This window comes from Nicotiana tomentosiformis, chromosome 2 (assembly GCF_000390325.3).
Source record: "Nicotiana tomentosiformis chromosome 2, ASM39032v3, whole genome shotgun sequence".
In the NCBI taxonomy this organism is placed as follows: domain Eukaryota; kingdom Viridiplantae; phylum Streptophyta; class Magnoliopsida; order Solanales; family Solanaceae; genus Nicotiana; species Nicotiana tomentosiformis.
This window is the reverse complement of record NC_090813.1, coordinates 60,343,988-60,363,787: the sequence shown is the minus strand read 5'-3', so window position 1 is coordinate 60,363,787 and position 19,800 is coordinate 60,343,988. Positions and strand designations below refer to the sequence as shown.

At 39.2% G+C, this 19,800-nt stretch overlaps 1 protein-coding gene across 1 annotated transcript; it reads left to right on the top strand.

Moving 5' to 3' along the window:
* Positions 1-14,152: 14,152 nt before the first annotated feature.
* On the top strand, positions 14,153-14,563 carry LOC138904893 (uncharacterized). Its single transcript, XM_070193390.1, has one exon. The coding sequence runs from the start codon at positions 14,153-14,155 to the stop codon at positions 14,561-14,563; it is 411 nt and encodes a 136-aa protein (XP_070049491.1).
* Positions 14,564-19,800: the final 5,237 nt, after the last annotated feature.

The following is a 19,800-nucleotide window of genomic DNA, read 5'->3' as shown; positions in this document are numbered from 1 at the left end:
ATTTCAATTTATGATCTAAAATATGTCATGATATTTTTATGATTATAAAATGATGTCATTAGGAACAAAATGTACCCCTAAAATCTAAAATATTTTTTAATGAATAAATGTCATTTTTAAGGATTAATAGAAAATAAGTTTAACATAAAATGGAAATGGAAAGTATTAAGTACTTAAATATCTCTCATATAATTTTTAAGTTTCTCTTACTAGCTTTTGATTGGGGATGAGGGGGCTAAGTTTTTTAGTACACTTTAACCAGCTAGCAGCTACTTTGCTTTTAGGAGTAGCTTTTTAATTTGATCAATGAATGATGAAGGACCTATGCTTTTCCCAGTACAATAAGAAAAGGCGTTTCTTGAGACAGACTTTGTTAAATGGGAAAAGGCCAAATATACATCTATATTTTGATATATTTTTCATATTTATCTTTCGTTATATTATCGGGTCAAATATACTTTCACTGTTAGCAAAGTTCAAATTTACCCTCTAACCTAACGAAAAACCCCGAATCCCTTCTATTTACTGCAATTATTCCTCACAAATCAGTTATCTCCTTCGTGTGATCTACCAGAGAGGAAAAAAGGTCCATATTATAAAAATAGGAGTGCAGAGTTGCATCATATTTATTCCCCTTGTCTTTGGTTATGCTCAAACCATAAATGAAGGGCAGAATTCATAATTTATGGGTATGTCTCCAACGGAATGAGGATGAGTGAAATACCGTAGATAATTTGGAAGAGATTTATTTGATTTTTTAGGTGGTCGAAATGCACTCGCTTATGAAGTTGTTACTAATATTTACTCCTATTTTTTATGGACTACATGCATAACAAGGCCGTATGTATCCATGTAAATGTATTCCCTTTCGGATTTAGATTTAGCATATCATTTGATGCAAATTTTGCTTGCGCATGCACTTCTTCGTGACATTTGTGACATATGATTCTTTAGTATTGTTTGAAAAATCCTAAATTAAATAATTTGTTTAAATCTATGTCCAACTTCAGAACATTCTTTCAAAGAAATATTTACTAGTATTCCCATGACTGGAGGTGGCGAGTTTGTTAAGTCTTCCGGCTCTAAATAATCAAGTGGAACAAGAAATCAACTTGTCAAGGATATTTTCTTCTGTGGTAGAGCACACGAAGGGATAAGTAATTTGTGAAAAAAAATTGTAGTAAATAGAAGGAATTTGGGATTTTGGGGCTTTCCGTTAGATTAGAGGATAAATTTGAAAATTTTATTAACGGTAAAGGTAGATTTGACCCAATAATATAATGAAGGATAAATGCGAACAATATATCAAAATATATAAGTATATTTGGCTCTTTTCCCTTGTTAAATTAAGATTCTTCTTAATTCGTAAGTATTATTCATATACACCCCTAGATCTTTTTTGTTAAGTACATCTATCTTACTTTTGGTATTATTCCTCTATACAAAGCTCCCATCAGGATTACTGTTGTTTTTCCAAATTTTGATTCAAGAAACAGCAAAATTTTATCTTCTTATGGCCAACTTGGCCTTTTACGCTCCTCCTGATCCCACTACCAATGGCAATTGGTGTTGACAGGGGCGGGCGAACCCTAAAGTAGGTGAAATACTTGTTTCAGGCCTCAAAAATTTAAGGACCCCAAAATTACTACTAGTATTTTTTATATATAATAGTATATTATTTATATAATTATCTTTTATTATTGATAAATTTATTTCTTTATTGTCATATTAATTTTTAATAACTCGATTTCTTCCTCTAATTAATATAACTAAAATAGTTTTCTGTCAATCTTATTTTACTTTTTTACTTAATTATATTTCTCTATTCATTAGTTGGTCACGTAACTATATCTAATAATCTAACTTATTATTTATTTTCCTTACATAAATTATACTCTCTCCGTCCCAATTTATATGAAAGTGTTTGACTGGACATGGATTTTATGAATTAAAGGAAGACTTTTGAAAATTGTAATCTTAAATAAATCATAGAAGTTTTTGGGCTAGAAATTATCTCATTAATGGTAAAAAAAAAAAATCTAAAGTTGAATTGTTACCGAATATAGAAAGTGATTTACTAAAAAAAAAGGAGTCACTTATGTTTTCTGGGTTCTCCCATTTCAGTTGTGATGCAATCAACGCTAAATTCATTTAATTTTCTGTATTTAATAAAACTAAGTTCTCATTTTTTTAATTTTACATCCTCACTTGTCTAAATTTTTTTTTAAAAACGATGTTCATTAAATAATATATATATATATATATATATTAAGATCTCTTATTAATATTTTGCTTTAGGCCTCCGATGAGGTTGGGTGCCCCGGGTGTTGAATGTTGATAATACGACAATGAGGCGAAATGATATGCACAGTACATAAAATATTAACTTATATCTCACATTGTTATTCTAAGATCTCAATATCTTTAGACTTAAATTATCACATAATTAAGAGTAATTAAGATAAAAATATTAGCAAATTTCTCTTTGAAATAGTTGAAGTGTATCTTATACATCTCGTGTCCAAAAATTCTTTATTCCCTCGGTTTTAATTTATTTGCCCATGCTTTTCTTTTAAACTAATTTAAAGAAATGTCACTCTTTTAGAAGCAAATTTTTTTCTATTCATCCTTTCCCACTCAACACTTGATGATACTCAGTTATAAGAATAATATAATAGGTTTAAAATAAAAAAATCAAAAATATTCTTGATAATATTATACATACTTTTAGTGTAATATTATAAATTCAAATGTCTTAATTCGAAAATTAAAGTCTATATATATATATATATATATATATATATATATATATATATCTTGTGACATATATATCAAACGACTGGAATAATTATTTCTTGTGACAAGCTGGAGTAGTAAGTATTTATTTTTATGTTATTCTTTTGACAAGCTATTAGTTGAAATATACTTGAATACTTAAAAAGAGGTACATAATACATATACTAGGGGTTTGTGTTTCCCATTTTCAAATGTCAGTGTAAGTGTTCATACTCAAAAGGAGCATAAATACATTCCGCGTTCTGAGATTTTGGTGTTTCACTTTCTTACCATTAGTGGGCCCAATGCAGGGGTAGGGTCACCGCCAAATTATGGAAATCTGCGAAGAGCATCTTATAAAACAAGTGGGAAGTGGGAACTTCAATTATTAATTCAAAAAACAAAAAATTAATTCGAAAGAAGGGGGAGATTAATTATTTAATTAGTTAAACATTAGGACTTTTGTCAAAAGAAATCATACTTCATACATAAGGGACAAGAAAGGTATAAAACGCAGAAGCCGAGGTCGTGGCGGGAAAAACATACTGTCAATAGCAGTCAAAGTTGCTGAACTTTCTAAAAAGCAGCCGAACCGTGCAGATTATAGGAGAAGACTTTTTTGGACTTCATTTGCTGCAAAGAATAATTTTAGATTAATCTGGAAAGAATTGACACTTATTTATCAGATTTAGCTTTATCTATGATATTGCATCTGTTTAGACTTCTTATATCTATGCTATTGGTTTTATTTAGTGAGCGGAAAGGGGCTTGAATTACTCCTGTATGCGAAATGGTTTATAAAAAATCTTGTTCATCTATCCGTCTAACGTTAATTCTATTCTCAAAAGTGCCCCACGACTAACGCCAGCACACGTAGGACTCTCATTAAATGATGTGACATTCTTTTATTTGGCCACTTGGCTCTATGGGGCTGAAATTATATTATGGGTAAATTTCGACTCATTTAACCGATCTGACCCACTCCTATTACCTTATACCCACTCTTTTAATCCTATACCCACATATTTTACTCCTCTTCTTCCCCAATTTAGAACCTAGATCATCAGGTTGCTCATATAATCTTCTTCTCCAAAATTTCTCTTTTTCAACTACTTAATTCTTGTCTTTTTCCTTCGAATCTTGTGGTTGACTCAAAGTTGCGCCTTTATTGATTAACAAAAAACTCAAATGTTTGAAAATTTTGTCTCTTCTGATTCACCGCGTCGTTGTGGTTTGTGATTTAATTGCAAATTATTTTGTGGCTAAGACTCATTTGAACGGTGGTCGTTGATTCTACAAATGTCCTTGTTTTGACGAGGAAGCTTCATGTGGTTTGTGGGAATGGTGGGATGAAGAAATGCCACCACATGTGACGATGTTAATCAATAGCTTTAATACTTTACTGAAATCAGTGGAAGTTGAAAGAAATTATCTGAAGAAGATGATGGCTAACTTGGAAGATGTTGTTTTTGCTGAAAGACAGAAAATGGAAAAAAGAATGGAAGAGATGGAGGGAATTAATTCTGCAAACTTAGAGAATGTCGCGAGGATGGAGGATAAACTACCAATGATAAAGTGGTTTATTGTGTTTCTTAGGTTGTCAATTTAGATAACACATTTTCTTTATTAGTCCGTTCAAAAAAGAATGACACATTTGTACAATTGGATTCAACTTTAAACTCTTAATTTTACCCATTTCACCCTTAATGAGAAATTTTTATAACCACACAAATGTCATGGTCTTACAAAATTTTTACCCTTAAGCTTTTAAGACCACAAGTTTTAAAAATTTACTTTTCTTTTCTTAAACTCCGTGACGAGTCAAACTATCTAAATTGAAACAGAGATAGTATATTTTATGGGTGAAATTAAAAAATAGCCAGATTTACAAGTGGTAATTGAAAAATAGTCATAGTTTCAAAAGTAATCGAAATTTAGCCACTTTTCATGTAAAGATAAATCTGAACGAAAACACTGTTCAAAATGCGAAAAATATTCTAGCGTAATATACTGGAGTTCGAATTTTTTACATGTGAACTTCCAGCATAATATACTGGAGTTCCAGTATATTATACTGAAATTTCAGTATATTATGATGGAGTTTCAGTATAAATATACTGGAACTCTATCATAATATACTTGAGTTCCATCATAATATACTTGAGTTACAGCATAATATACTAGTCCAGCATAATATGCTGAAAGTTTATACACAGATGCTCCAATCTCCAGTATATTATGTTGGAACTTTCCGTGTGTTGGAGTTCCAGCATAATATGTTGGAATTTCATACACAAGTGCACCAATCTCCAGTATATTATGCTGGAACTTTTCGCGTTACAACAAAATAGTGGTTATTTTTCAATTACGAGTTCGAAAACTGGCTAGCTCATGCTATTTTTACATATTTTATGTATATTATATATTAATATATAAAAAATATATATTTTGACGGCTATTATTTTTTAGAATGCTATATTGTATAGTTTTTCCAATTCGTTTTGGACTAACTAGTTCGTAATTTGGGGGATCAGAACACAACCCTTTGGGCTCAGATGGTTACTTGGGTTTATTCGTTGATATGGCCGGGCTCACCACTTTGGACTTCGGAATAAAGAGGAAGCAGATGCAAATTACATTTGGGCCACTAGTTATGGGCTGGACTTGAAATGGACAGTGTTTTCAAATGACAGAATTGGGTTTACTCATTATTATTTGCGATGTATGTCCATTTTCGAGGGCACTCTTTAAATTATGTCCCCGTTAACTCGGTGAGTTGTCCGCCTTAGAAAGTAGCTGGATGAATGTTTCTTTTTACAGTCAAATTTATCCCATTGAATTAGCGAGACATAATTTAAATAGTTGAATAACATAGTACTTGCTTAGAATATAAAAATTGTGATACCCAAGTCAAGAGTTAACATCACTTGATATTGTTAATGCACATATTCTTATTCTATACTGCACATATAAAATAATATAAAGATATGTATTAGCTATACAAATTGAAAAAATGACACTATATAGCCGCTCTCAAATAATAGCCGAAAAATATTTTTTTTTGTACATATATACATTCTGTATGTTATATATAAATTTTATATACTTTTTTGGCTATCGAATATAAATAGTTTCTGGCGCGGATTAAAAGTGAAAGAAAAGCCATATGCAAAATTTAATACTGAAAGTTAAACTATTAATATGCAGAGTTTCACGTTGGAATTGTTTTCCTTATATGAGATACTAAGCTAGGCCGAAAGTGTCTAGAGGCACATGCAGTGATACTATAACTATAAGTTTACAATATTCCAATATGATCAATAAATAAATTATTAAAATGCGATTGATGTATATGAAACTTAAGTAGTATTTAAAATGCTTTAAGTTGTATACATTTATTACCAATCCATGTTTATTATAAAAAAGAATCATGTATAATTATCTTCTTAATAATCTGATTACGCAAATATTTTTACGTATTGGCAGTGTATATAAACTATATCTAATATATGGGATAGATTAGCTAGTCTATTGGGCAGTCAAAGAGTAACTAACATTTCTGACTAAACTCAGTTCACATGACCGCCAAGCCCTACTTTTCAAGGAGGATAAATTTGACCGGTCGATCAAAAACATATTTGCTAGTTAAATATAAAAAATATTTATAAAATATGAATATTTTATATTAATATATAAAAAATATCTATTTTGCCGGCTATACTGTATAGTTTTTCCTGTCAAGGATACGTTGTAAAAATTGCACGGGGCACCCTATTTGGTCGCCCCTATTTAACCTATACCCACTTTTTAATTTTTTTTTTAACTTGTACCCATTGTTTAAACAACTTTAAGCCTTTTTCTTCTCTTTCTTCTTCTTCTTTTTTTTCGGGTAACAATAATTTTATATGGTGTTTGTGAACATATTTTAAAGTAGTTTATGATGTTTTACAGCGGTAAGCTATTGTGTCGCTTTATTTTTTACTATTGCTTAGGGTTTCTTCTTTTTATTTTTCTTAATCGCAAAATGGGTTCGTTAGATTTATTGTTGTTTTGACAAATTGATGATTGAGGTTTGTTCTTGATGATATTTGGAGGTTATGTTTCAAATTTGAGCTCATTTGGAGTAGATTTAGGTATTAAAACGTAATTGGATTATTAAAATTTGAAGAACAAGTTTTTGTTTATGGGCAATTTGCACTTTAGGCCTATTTGGCCTTAAGTGCATCTGAAGTGTAATTTTTTCGTTCAGACTTATTGGCCTTAAGTGTAGGAAAACGTTTGTTGCACTTTAGACCTTTTGGCCTTACGTGCATCTGAAGTGCAATTTTTCACTTCAGACTTATTGGCCTTAAGTGCATGGCCATTAGTTGCACTTCAGACCTATTTAGCCTTAAGTGCATCTGAAGTACAATTTTTCACTTCAGACTTATTGGCCTTAAGTGCATGACCATTGATTGCACTTAAGACCTATTTGGCCTTACGTGCATATGAAGTGCAATTTTACACTTCAGACTTATTGGCCTTAAGGGTCGGAAAACTTTTGTTGCACTACAAACTATTTTTTTTAACTTCAGACCCGATAAGTGTAAAGTTGATCGTAAAGCGGGTAGGGTATAGGTTCAATTGTGACCCCAAAACTGAGTATAGATGCAAAAGCCTCGGATACGTTAGATGGGCTACCAAGTCTGCTGAGCCAATAGAAACTTTTTTTTTGGTCATAAATGAAGTACTTTTATATTTATATATATTACTACTATTTAGAAGCGCGAGTGAAGCTCATCTTCGTCGTCCTGCTTTCGTGTGTAATTACATTTATATCCTTAGGTTTTCTAAATTACCCACATTTTCTCAGGCCCATTTATGTAAAATTGTTTTGCTCTTGGGCGGTGGCCGACCAGCCCTCCATCATTTGCTTTCCTTCTCTCTGTTTCTCTATCACGACCCAAATTTCCCTTCCGTATGATATCGTGACGACACCTAGTCTCTACGGCTAGGTAAGCCTAATATTTGCGGAATAATGAAATAGAAACATAAATTTAACAACTAACTGTTCAAAAATACACAGCAATCCCAAAATTCGGAACATCGTGAATCATAAACTGCAGAAGGAAAGTCTAGTATCTCTATACATCAGAGTCTAACAAAAGAAAAATACAGAAGATAATGGACATGAGAAAGAGTAGAAGGGGATTTCGAGGTCTGCGAACGCGGCAGATATGCCTTAAAGTCTTCAAAGCTGTCCCGACTCACTGATTGTACGGCTGATAAGGAGTACCTAGATATGCACACGAAAAACATGTGCAGAGAGTAGCATGAGTACACCATAATCTGTACCCAGTAAGTGCCAAGCCTAACCTCGGTTGAGTAGTGACGAGGTCAGATCAGGGCCCTACTGGTAAATATATAATAAAACAAGATAGAGTGTAATACCGTAAAAATAAAGGCTAAATTTAACAACAATGAAATTATAGAAGTTAACAACTCAGTACACAGAAATACAACAGTGGATCTCCCGAGATACCGTCTCGTAGTCCCAAACGTAAATGTGCAGTGCAGGGAGATCTCCCGGAATACCGTTCCGTAGTCCCAAAGTAAATATGCAGTACAAGAGGATCTCCCGGAATACCGTTCCGTAATTTCAAAGTAAATATGCAGTACAGGGGGATCTCCCGGAATACCGTTCTGTAGTCCCAAACTAAATATGCAGTACAAAGGGATCTCCCGGAATACCGTTCCATAGTCCCAAAGTAAATATGCAGCGAAAACAATAGAATTCAATAGTTACGGCACGAAATTTCTACAGTTTAACCTAAGTACCAGTTAAGGAAAAATAGGTAAATTCACTAAACATGCTGCACGTAGTTCAAGTAAACAGTTAAGGCAAGTAGGCATGCTATTCTAATCTAGCAGGATACTACACATGCTGATGAAACTTAAATAAGAAAGAAATCATGTTATTACTTAGTAGAAAAATTGGGCTTTTACCCTATTTGCCCGTGTACGTACTCATCACCTCACGTACACTGTGCTCATATATCAAAAATAGTACAAATCCTACGGGAAGTTCCCTCATACAAGGTTAGGCAAGCCACTTACCTCGAACCAAGCTCAATCAATCGGTAAGAATGACTTTCCCACGAATATCCGGCTCCGAATGGCCCAAATCTAGCCAAAAACAATTATATATCATAAATACAACCATAATAGACTCATCTAATTAATTAAATCAATATTTTAACAAAAATTTCGAAATTCGCCCTAAAAAGTTGACTCGGGCCCACGTCTCAGAATCGGGTAAAAATCACAAAATCCGAAAGCCCATTCACTCACGAGTCTAACCATATCAAATTTATTAAAATCTGACACCAGATAGTCCTTCAAATCCACAATTCAAACTTTCTAAATCCCTAGTCTCAAACTCCCAAATTCCACCTTAAATACACACTAACTAGGTGAAAAATAAATAAATGGGGAAACAGGATTATTGATCAAAATAAGCACAAGGTACTTACCTCAAGAAATCCCTCGAAAATGATCTCAAAAATCGCCCTAAACCGAGTTTGCAAAGTCCAAAATGACAAAAATCGCGAAACCCTTCGGTTTTAAGCACTGCCTAGGTATTTTCGCACCTGCGGAGCCTGGGCTCGCACCTGCGGGTGCACTTGTGCGGAAAATGTGTGCATCTGTGCAATTCACTTACCCCCTATGCCTCTGCACCTGCGATAAGGGGCCGCACCTGCGCGTGCGCGCTTGCGCTTGCGAAGATCCTTTGCGTTTCTGCGGTCTAACTTCGCATCTGCGATTCCTCCCTCGCATCAGCGGGCATCGTAGATGCGAAACTAACCTCGCACCTGCGAACCCAGCTCATGATGCTCAAATCCGCTTCTGCGCCAATTTGCTCGCACCTGCGGGCAGCCTTGCGCATGTGCGATTACAGCACAACCAACACCAGAAAAATCTTTCAAGTCCAAAAATAATCCGATAACCATCCGAAACTCACCCAAGGCCCCCAGGACCTCAATCAAACATACCAACCAGTCCTAAATCACCATACGAACTTAGTCGAGCCCTCAAATCACATCAAACAACGCTAAAATTACGAATCACCCTCCAATTCAAACTTAAAAAACTTGAAACTTCAAAATTCTACAACCGATGCCGAAACCTATTAAACCACGTCCTATTGACCTCAAATTTTGCACACAAGTCATAATCAACATTACTTACATACTCCAACTTCCGGAATCAGAATCCGACCCCGATATCAAAATTTTCACTATCGGTCCAAATCTCTAAAAATTCTACTTTCGCCATTTCAATCCTATATAAGCTACGGACCTCCAAAACACAATCCGGACACACTCCTAAGTCCAAAATCACCCAACGGAGCTAACGGAACCGACGAAACTCTATTCCGGAGTCATCTTCACACAATTCTAACTACGGTTAAAATCCTAAGACTTAAGCTCCTATTTTAGGGACTAAGTGTCCCAACACACTCTGAAACCAAAAACAAAACCTCTTGGCAAGTCACATAAGCAGAAAAAGATACAGGGAAAACAGTAAATAGGGGATCAGGGCTATTACTCTAGAAACGACTGGTCGGGTCGTTACATCCTTCTTCTCTAAAAATAATAGTTCATCCTCGAACGAGCATAAAGACATACCTGAAGTGGTGAAAAGGTGAGGGTAACTGTTGCTCATGACATGCTCGGTCTCCCAAGTTGCCTCCTCGACCGGCTGACCCCTCCACTGAACCTTTACTGAAACAATGTTCTTTGACCTTAGATTTCTGATCTGCTTGTCTAAAATAGCCACTAGCTCCTCAACATACGATAGATCCTTGTCCAACTAGACTGAGCTGAAATCCAACACATGGGACGAATCGCCGTGATACTTATGGAGCATCGAAACATGAAATGCCGGATGAACTCCTACTAGGCTGGGAGGTAAGGCAACCTCATAAGCAACCTCCCCAATTCACCACAACATCTCAAAGAGACCAATAAACCTTGGGCTCAGCTTGCCCTTCTTTTCGAACCTCATAATGCCCTTCATAGGCGAAACTCGGAGCAAGACCCGCTCTCCAACCATGAATGCAATATTGCGAATCTTCCGGTCTGCGTAACTCTTCTGTCTTGACTGGGCTGTGCGAAGTCGGTCCCGAATCACCTTAACCTTCTCCAAGGCATCCTGAACCAAGTCTGTACCCAATAATCCAGCCTCACCCGGCTCAAACCATCCCACTGGGGACCGACACCGCCTACCATACAGAGCCTCATACGGTGCCATCTGAATGCTGGACTGATAACTATTGTTGTAAGCAAACTCCGCAAGTGGCAGAAACTGGTCCCAAGCACCCCCCAAAATCTATCACAGAAGCACGGAGCATATCCTCTAGTATCTGAATAGTGCGCTCAGACTGTCCATCCGTCTGAGGGTGAAATGTTGTGCTCAACTCAAACTGAGTACCCAACTCATGCTGTACAGCCCTCCAGAACCGTGATGTAAACTGCGTACCTCGGTCAAAGATGATAGATACCGGTACGCCATATAGCCTGACGATCTTGCGGATATAAATTCGAGCCAACTGCTCAGAAGAATAGGTAGTCATTACAAGAATGAAATGAGCTGACTTGGTCAGCCTATCCACAATCACCCAAACTGCATCAAACCTCCGCTGAGTCCGTGGGAGTCCAACAACGAAATCCATAGTGATCCGTTCCCATTTCCATTCCGGAATATCTAACTTCTTAAGCAATCCACCTGGTCGCTGATGCTCATATTTTACCTGCTGTCAATTCAGACATCGAGCCACATACTCTACTATGTTCTTCTTCATTATCCTCCACCAGTAATGCTGTTTCAAGTCCTGATACATCTTTGCGGTATCCAGGTGAATAGAGTACTGCGAATTGTGAGCCTCCTGGAGAATCAACTCACGCAAACCATCTACATTGGGAACACATAGCCTGCCTTGCATCCTGAATGCGCCATCATCCCTAATAGTGACCTCCATAGCATCACCGTGCTGGACCGTGTCCATGAGGACAAGCAGATGTGGCTCATCATACTGACGCTCCCTGATATGATCATAAAGAGAAGACCGAGAGACCACACAAGACAATACTCGACTCGGCTCAGAAATATCCAATCTCACAAACTGGCTGGCCAAAGCCTGAACATCCAACGCCATGGGCCTCTCTACTGCTGGTAGATATGGTAAACTCTCCAAACTCTCCGCCCAGTGACTCAACGCATCGGCCACCACATTGGCCTTCCCCAGGTGGTACAAAATGGTGATATCATAGTACTTAAGTAGTTCCAACCACCTCCTCTGACGCAAATTAAGACCCTTCTACTTGAACAGATGCTGCAAACTCCGGTGATCGGAGTAAATCTCACAAGGAACACTGTACTAATAATGCCGCAAAATTTTCAAGGCATGAACAATAGCTGCTAACTCAAGGTCGTGGACATGATAGTTTTTGTCATGTACCTTCAGCTATCTGGACGCGTAGGCAATCACCCTACCGTCCTGCATCAACACCACGCCGAGACCAATCCGCGATGCATCACAATATACAGTATAAGACCCCGAACCTGTAGGCAATACCAATACTGGGGCTGTAGTCAAAGCTGTCTTGAGCTTCTGAATGCTCTCATCACATTTCTCTATCCACCTGAACGGAGCACCCTTCTGGGTCACCCTAGTCATATGTGCTGCAATAGATGAGAATCCCTCTACAAAGCGACGGTAATACCCCGCCAGACCAAGAAAACTCTGGATCTCTGTAGCTGAGGACAGTCTGGGCCAACTCTACACTGCTTCAATCTTCTTCGGATCCACCTGGATCCCATCACTCAAAACTATATGACCCAAGAATGGCACTGAGTCTAGCCAAAACTCACACTTTGAAAATTTTGCATATAATATCTTTTCTCCCAAAGTCTGAAGCGCAGTCCTCAGGTGCTACTCATGATCCTCCCAACTCCGGGAGTATACCAGAATGTCGTCAATAAACACAATGACGAATGAATCAAGATAAGGCCGGAACACACTGTGCATCAAGTGCATAAAAGCTACTGGGGTATTGGTCAGCCCAAAAGACATAACAAGAAACTCATAGTGACCATATCTGGTCCTGAAAGTAGTCTTCGGGATATCTGGCTCTCAAATCTTCAACTGATGATATCCTGAATGTAAGTCAATCTTGGAAAACACTCTGGCACCCTGTAACAGATCAAATAAGTCATCTATACGAGGCAATGGATACCCGTTCTTCACTGTGACTTTGTTCAACTAGCGGGAATCAATACACATCTGCATAGAACCAACCTTCTTCTTTACAAATAAGACAGGAGCACCCCAAGGTGACACACTGGGCCAAATGAAGACCTTGTCAAGCAATTCATGTAACTGCTCCTTCAACTCAGGAGGAGCCATACGATATGGGGAAATAGAGATGGGCTGAGTGCCCGACAACAAATCAATGCCGAAATCATTATCTCTGTCAAGCGGCATGCCCAGAAGATCAGCTGGAAACACATCTGGAAAGTCCCTCACTACTGGAACTGACTCAACTGTAGGGGTATCAATACTGACATCTCTCACATAAGCTAGATACGCGTCACACCCGTTCTCAACCATTCGTTGAGCTTTAAGAAATGAAATAACTCTACTGGGAGTATACTCTAAGGTACCTCTCCAATCTAATCGTGGTAAACCTGGCGTAGAGAGTCTTGCGGATCGGTACTGAGACGTCTGTACTTATCTTCGAGAGGCTGCCCTTAGGAAGTTTCACTCTACTGTATTCAGTCATGCAAACTTGTTGATTCCGAAAACTAAAAATCCTGTTATTCTATTCTCTTACAGATGATGAGGGCACGTACTACCGGGTTGGACGGTCAGCCACTAGTACCACCAGTTAGGGCCGTGAGAGGCCGGGGCCGAGGTAGAGGTCGAGGTATGGCTCATGCAGCGGTTGGAGCAGCACCTATAGTACCACCAGTTGCTCCAGCTCAGGCACCAACTATGCCCATTGAGATTCCAGGCCTTTATGAGACTTTGGCCCAGATATTGACAGCTTGCACTGGTCTTGCTCAGGTGGTTTCGACTCAGGCCACACCTGCCATTTCTCAGGCCGGGGGAGGTAATCATACCCCTATTTACCGTACTCCAGACCAGGTAGTACAAGGACTTCAGATACCGGGGGCACTACCAGCCCTACCGACTGCAGCTGCTCAGGCCCAGATATTTCCTGTTATGGCAAAAGATGAGCAGAAGAGACTTGAGAGATTTGAGAGGCTTCGACCTCCACCATTTAGCGGTGCTGAATCAGAGGATGCTTAGAGTTTTCTGGATAAATGTCAATGAATGCTTCGGACAACGGGTATTTTGGAGACCAGTGGGGTCTCGTTCACTACTTTTCAATTTTCTGGGGCTGCCTTTAGATGGTGGGTGGCTTATGAGAGACGCAGACCAGTCAGTGCATTACCACTTACATGGCAGGAGTTCTCCGTTCTCTTTTTGGAGAAGTTTGTGCCGCAGTCTCGTAGAGAGGAGCTCCACAGACAGTTTGAGCAGTTACGTCAGGATGGCATGTCAGTGATGCAATACGAGATGAGATTTTCTGAGTTGGCTCATCACGTAGCTTGGTTGGTTCCCACTAATAGAGAAAGCATCAGGAGGTTCATTAACGACCTCACATATCAGCTGCGATTACTTATGACTAGAGAGAGGGTATCTGGTGCTACTTTTGATGAGGTAATTGACATTGCTCGGTAGATAGAGATGGTTTGTAGCCGGGAATATGGAGAGAGGGAGGCTAAGAGGCCTCGTGGTCCAGGTGATTTCAGCAGTGTTCTTTCTGGGGGTCAGTTTTATTGCGGTAGAGGTCATTCTTACAGACACGCTCAGACGGGTCGTCCAGTTCACCATGGTGCATCATCCGGCCATGGTTTATACAGTTCTCCTCAGAGTCAGTCATTTCTCAATGCACTTACAGCCCCGAGTATGCCCTATGCACCATCAGTTCAGGTATCATATGTACCAGGTCCTTCTGTTAGTTATTCTGGTTCCCGAGGTCTACCTCAGAACTCGCCACCATTCTTCGAGATGGAGTGCTATAAGTGTGGAGAGCTGGGCCATGTGAGGAAATATTGTCCCCACCATACGCGAGGTCTAGTTCAGTAGAGGAGTCAGGCTACTACTTTTGCACCAGTTGCTCTACCACCCGCCCAGCCAGCTCGAGGTGGGGCTCAGTCAGCTAGGGGTTGCCCAAGAGGGGGAGGCCGATCCGGTGACGGTCAGGGTCGATTCTATACTTTTCCTGCCATACTAGATGCAATGATCACATGTATTATCTTAGTGTGCCACAAGGAGGCATCTATATTATTTGACCCTGGTTTCACATATTCGCATGTTTCATCATATTTTTGTTCATTTTCTGGATATGCCCCGTGAGTCCTTAGTTTCACCTGTTCATGTATCTACGTCGATGGGCGATACTATAATTGTGTACCGGGTGTATCGGTCGTGTGTGGAAATTATTGGGGGATGAGACCAGAGTTGATATTTTATTACTTAGTATGGACAATTTAGATATTATCTGGGTATGGTAAAATATCAGATATTTTTTTATATAGTCTTGCGCTAAGTGGGGGAGTCTGCTATCTACGATTTAATTGCGTGATTATATGCGGTAATTCTGTTTGACTATGGATTCTACATTTCAGTATAAGAAAGGAAAGAGGAACAATTTTAAATTCACATAAGATCTTGAAGAGTGGGTGTCTTGGTTGTGGTATTTATGGAGGTGCTTGAGAAGAATACAGTGGCTTATGGGCCTTAGGGCGGTGTGGTTTGTTGTGCGGAATTAGGATTTACATGTACAAGGTGACAGTTCAGTCTAGTAGAGAAGGTAACGAATGTTGGACAACATGGTCAATTTCAGATATTTCGATGAATGTTATAACTGCTCGGTAATTCCTGAGAAGGGTGCGTATTTCAGTATGTGCATTGTATTTTGACTTACAAATGTTTCGTTAGTATTGCGGTACTCACCTGGTTGCTAGACTGATGACAGTCAAATTAATGCTATGTGTCACGGAAGAATTATGAAAGTAATCCTCGTGCATGAAAAATGTGTTAGTCATTCGAGTGCTGGAGTTGGGATCAGTTACGGTGATTCTTGGTTCTATTGTATATAATGAGCTCATAGCATTTCGGTTGTAGTAGTTCTTGTTGAACTTGCAATACGGTTCTCTACTTTGAGACATCTTCTATTTTGGGTACGAAGGTTTTGGAATGAGGTTCTGTTGAATGTGGCGTTTTATACTAGTACTTGGTTGGTTTTGAGTAGTTACTGTGATCAGAAATAGTGCTACGAACATACGAGTTGTGTAGTATGTTATGTGATTATATTTGGGATTATGGTTATGGCTGGATACAGCTTGTTAAGACTTATACAGAGTGTGGATGTGAGATTCGGGTCTTCGAAAGAAATTTTTGGATGTTGGAAATTGGATTCCAAGGTTTATGGGCTAATGCTAAATTAGTAATTTTCAATTATGTTGTGTGGTCAGGCCTATATATAATAGGGTGACGTGAGACCACCCCCGGGTACGTGCGTGGTAAGATGGAATAGTGATTTGGTTGCTTGGAAACAATTCTTGGCACGTTCGGGGACGAATGTATGTTTAAGTGGGGGAGAATGTAACGACTCGACCGGTCATTTTGAGTATTATAACCACGTTCCCCCATTTACTGCTCAATTTATGCCTTACAATTTATTTATGACTTATCGGGTTAGTTGGTTCGGGCCCGTAAGGATTTCAGAGTTAAATGAGACACTTAGTCTCATAATTGAAAAATTAAGTTGGAAAAGTTGACTGGATATTGATTTATGAGTAAACGACCTCGAAATTGAATTCTGATGATTTAAATAGCTCCGTATGGTGATTTTGGACTTAGGAGCGTGTTCGAAATTTTGTTCGGAGGTCCGTAGTGGAATTAGGCTTGAAATGCCGAAAGTTGAATTCTTGGAAAGTTTGACCAGGGGGTTGACTTTTTGATATCAGGGTCGGAATCCGATTCTAAAAATTGGAATACCTTTGTTATGTTATTTATGACTTGTGTGCAAAATTTGAGGTCAATCGGACGTGATTTGATAGGTTCCGACGTCGTTTGTAGAATTTGGAAATTTCAAAGTTCATTAGGCTTGAATTGGGGTATGAATCATGTTTCTAGCATTGTTTGATGTGATTTGAGGCCTCGAGTAGGTCTGTGTTTATGTTATAGGACTTGTTGGTATATTTGGTTGAGGTACCGGGGGCCTCGGGTGAGTTTCATATGGATAAACGGATCAAATTCGGACTTAGAACAAAGTTGGAAATTTGCTGCCTATTGATGCAATCGCACCTGCGGAGTTTGGCTCGTAAGTGCGTGCCCGCAGAAGAGAGCTTGGAAAGCGCAAAAGCGGCAAGGGCTGGTGAGACAGAGTGCGCATGTGCGAGCATATTTCCGCACCTGCGAGGCCACAGGTGCGAAAGGAAACACGCAGAGGCGGATGGAGCATTGTGGGCGATCGCAGATGCGACTAATCTTGTAATGACCCGACCGGTCGTTTTGAGAATTTATGCTCCTTTCAACAATTTGAAGTATTGAATAGCTTCCTACAAGGTATTATGACCTGTGGGCCTCACAAAATTTTCAGGAGCAAATGTCATCTTCTTTGGGTGGTGGCTAGCAATATAGTCACTCATCGGCTACCAGTGTAGAGCTCTCATCATGCCTCGTCCGCTCAGGCTTCTATAGGTAATTCTTCGGGATATCAGGAGCAGCAGTTCCGTGAGAGGAGGGGTTGTTTCAAGTGCAGAGAATTGGGTCATTTCAAGATAGATTATCCTAGGATGTTGAGTGGGACTCTACAGCAGAGTTCTCGGCCGACGGCATCACCACCAACAGCTACACCACCCGCCCAGCCAGCTCGGGGTGGGGGTCAGGCACCTAGGGGTCGCCCAAGAGGGGGATGCCGGCCAAGTGGCGATGAGGCCCGATTCTATGTTTTTCCTGCCAGGCCAGATATTGTTGCCTTAGATGCAGTGATCACATGTATTGTTCCAGTGTGCCACAGGGAGGCTTCTATATTATTTGATCCTGGTTCCACTTTTTCATATGTATCATCGTATTTTGCTCATTATCTGGATATGCCCTGTGAGTCCTTAGTTTTACATGTTTGTGTATCTACACCGGTAAGCGATATTATTATTGTGGACCGTGTGTATCGGTTGTGTATGGTAACTATTGGGAACGGGAGACTAGAGTTGATCTCTTATTACTCGATATGGTTGATTTCGATGTAATCCTGGGTATCGATTGGTTGTCTCCATGTCATGCTATTCTGGACTGCTACACAAAAATTATGACGTTGACGATGCCGGGGTTGCCAAAGGTTGAATGGAGAGGTTCTCTAGATTTTGTTCCTAGTAGGGTAATTTCTTATTTGAAGGCCCAACGTATAATTGGAAAGGGATGTTTGTCATATTTGGCCTTTGTGAGAGATGTTGATGCAGATACTCCTATTATTGATTCAGTACCGGTCGTGCGAGACTTTACGGATGTATTTCCTACAGACTTGCCGGATATGCCACCCGACATGGATATTTATTTCGATATTGACTTGGTGCAGGGCACTCAACCTATTTCTATTTCTTCGTATCGTATGGCACCAACTGAGTTAAAAGAATTGAAAGAGTAACTTCAGGAACTCCTTAAAAAAGGGTTTATTAGGCCTAATGTGTCACCTTGGGGTGCACCGGTTCAGTTTGTGAAACATAAAGATGGTACTATGCGGATGTGCATTGATTATAGGAAGTTGAACAAAGTTACAATCAAGAATAAATACCCCTTGTCACCTATTGATGACTTATTTGACCAGCTTCAGGGAGCGAGGGTGTTCTCCAAAATTGATTTGAGATCTGGGTATCACCAGTTTAAATATCTGACATTCAGAACTCATTATGGTCACTATGAATTTCTTGTGATGTCTTTTGGGCTAACCAATGCCCCAACAACATTTACGCATTTGATGAATAGTGTATTCCAGCCATATCTTGATTTATTTATCATAGCATTTATTGATGATATCCTGGTGTACTCACATAGCCAGGAGGAACATGCACAACACTTGGGTATTGTATTACAAAGATTGAGAGAGGAGAGACTTTATGCCAAATTATCTAAGTGTGAGTTCTGGCTTAGTTCAGTGGCATTCTTGGGACATATAGTGTCCAGTGAAGGGATTAAGGTGAATCCGAAGAAAATAGAGGCAGTTCAAAGTTGGCCCAGGCCATCTTCAGTTACTGAGATTCTGAGTTTTCTCGGCTTAGCGTGACAATCAAGAATAGCATAATGGGGCGACAACTAGTCCATGCCCAAAATAATATCAAAGTCCACCATGCTGAGCAATAATAAATCGGCTCTGGTCTCAAAACCACTAAGAGCAATCAAACACGACCGATACACGTGGTCCACAACAAGAGAATCTCCCATAGGAGTAGACACATAAATAGGGGAACTCAAAGAATCCCGAAATACACCCAAATACGGGGCAAAATAAGAGGACACATAAGAATATATAGAGCCCGGGTCAAATAATACCGACGCATCTCTATGACAGACCGGGACAATACCTGTAATGACAGAATCAAAAGAAACTACGTTTGTACGAGCAGGAAGGGCATAATATCTGGCATGTCCTCCCCCTCTAGGGCGACCTCTACCTCTCCGACCTCCACCTTGGGATGGCTGAGTAGGTGGGGTGGCAGCTGGTGCTGTAATCATAGCCTAAGGACCCGGTGGAGCACGATGTGGCTGAGAAGTCTGTGGAGGTGAACCCCTCCTAAATATGGGAAAATCCCTTACCATATGGCGAGTGTCGCCACACTTAAAACAAGCTCTGGGAGGGCGTGGCTGACTCGGGCCAAATCTGTTGGACTGGCTGCTAGGAACACCCCGTGCAA

Excerpts from the sequence above, each read along its gene's own strand:
- LOC138904893 (XM_070193390.1), top strand. The coding sequence starts at position 14,153 with ATGCTTCGGACAACGGGTATTTTGGAGACCAGTGGGGTCTCGTTCACT.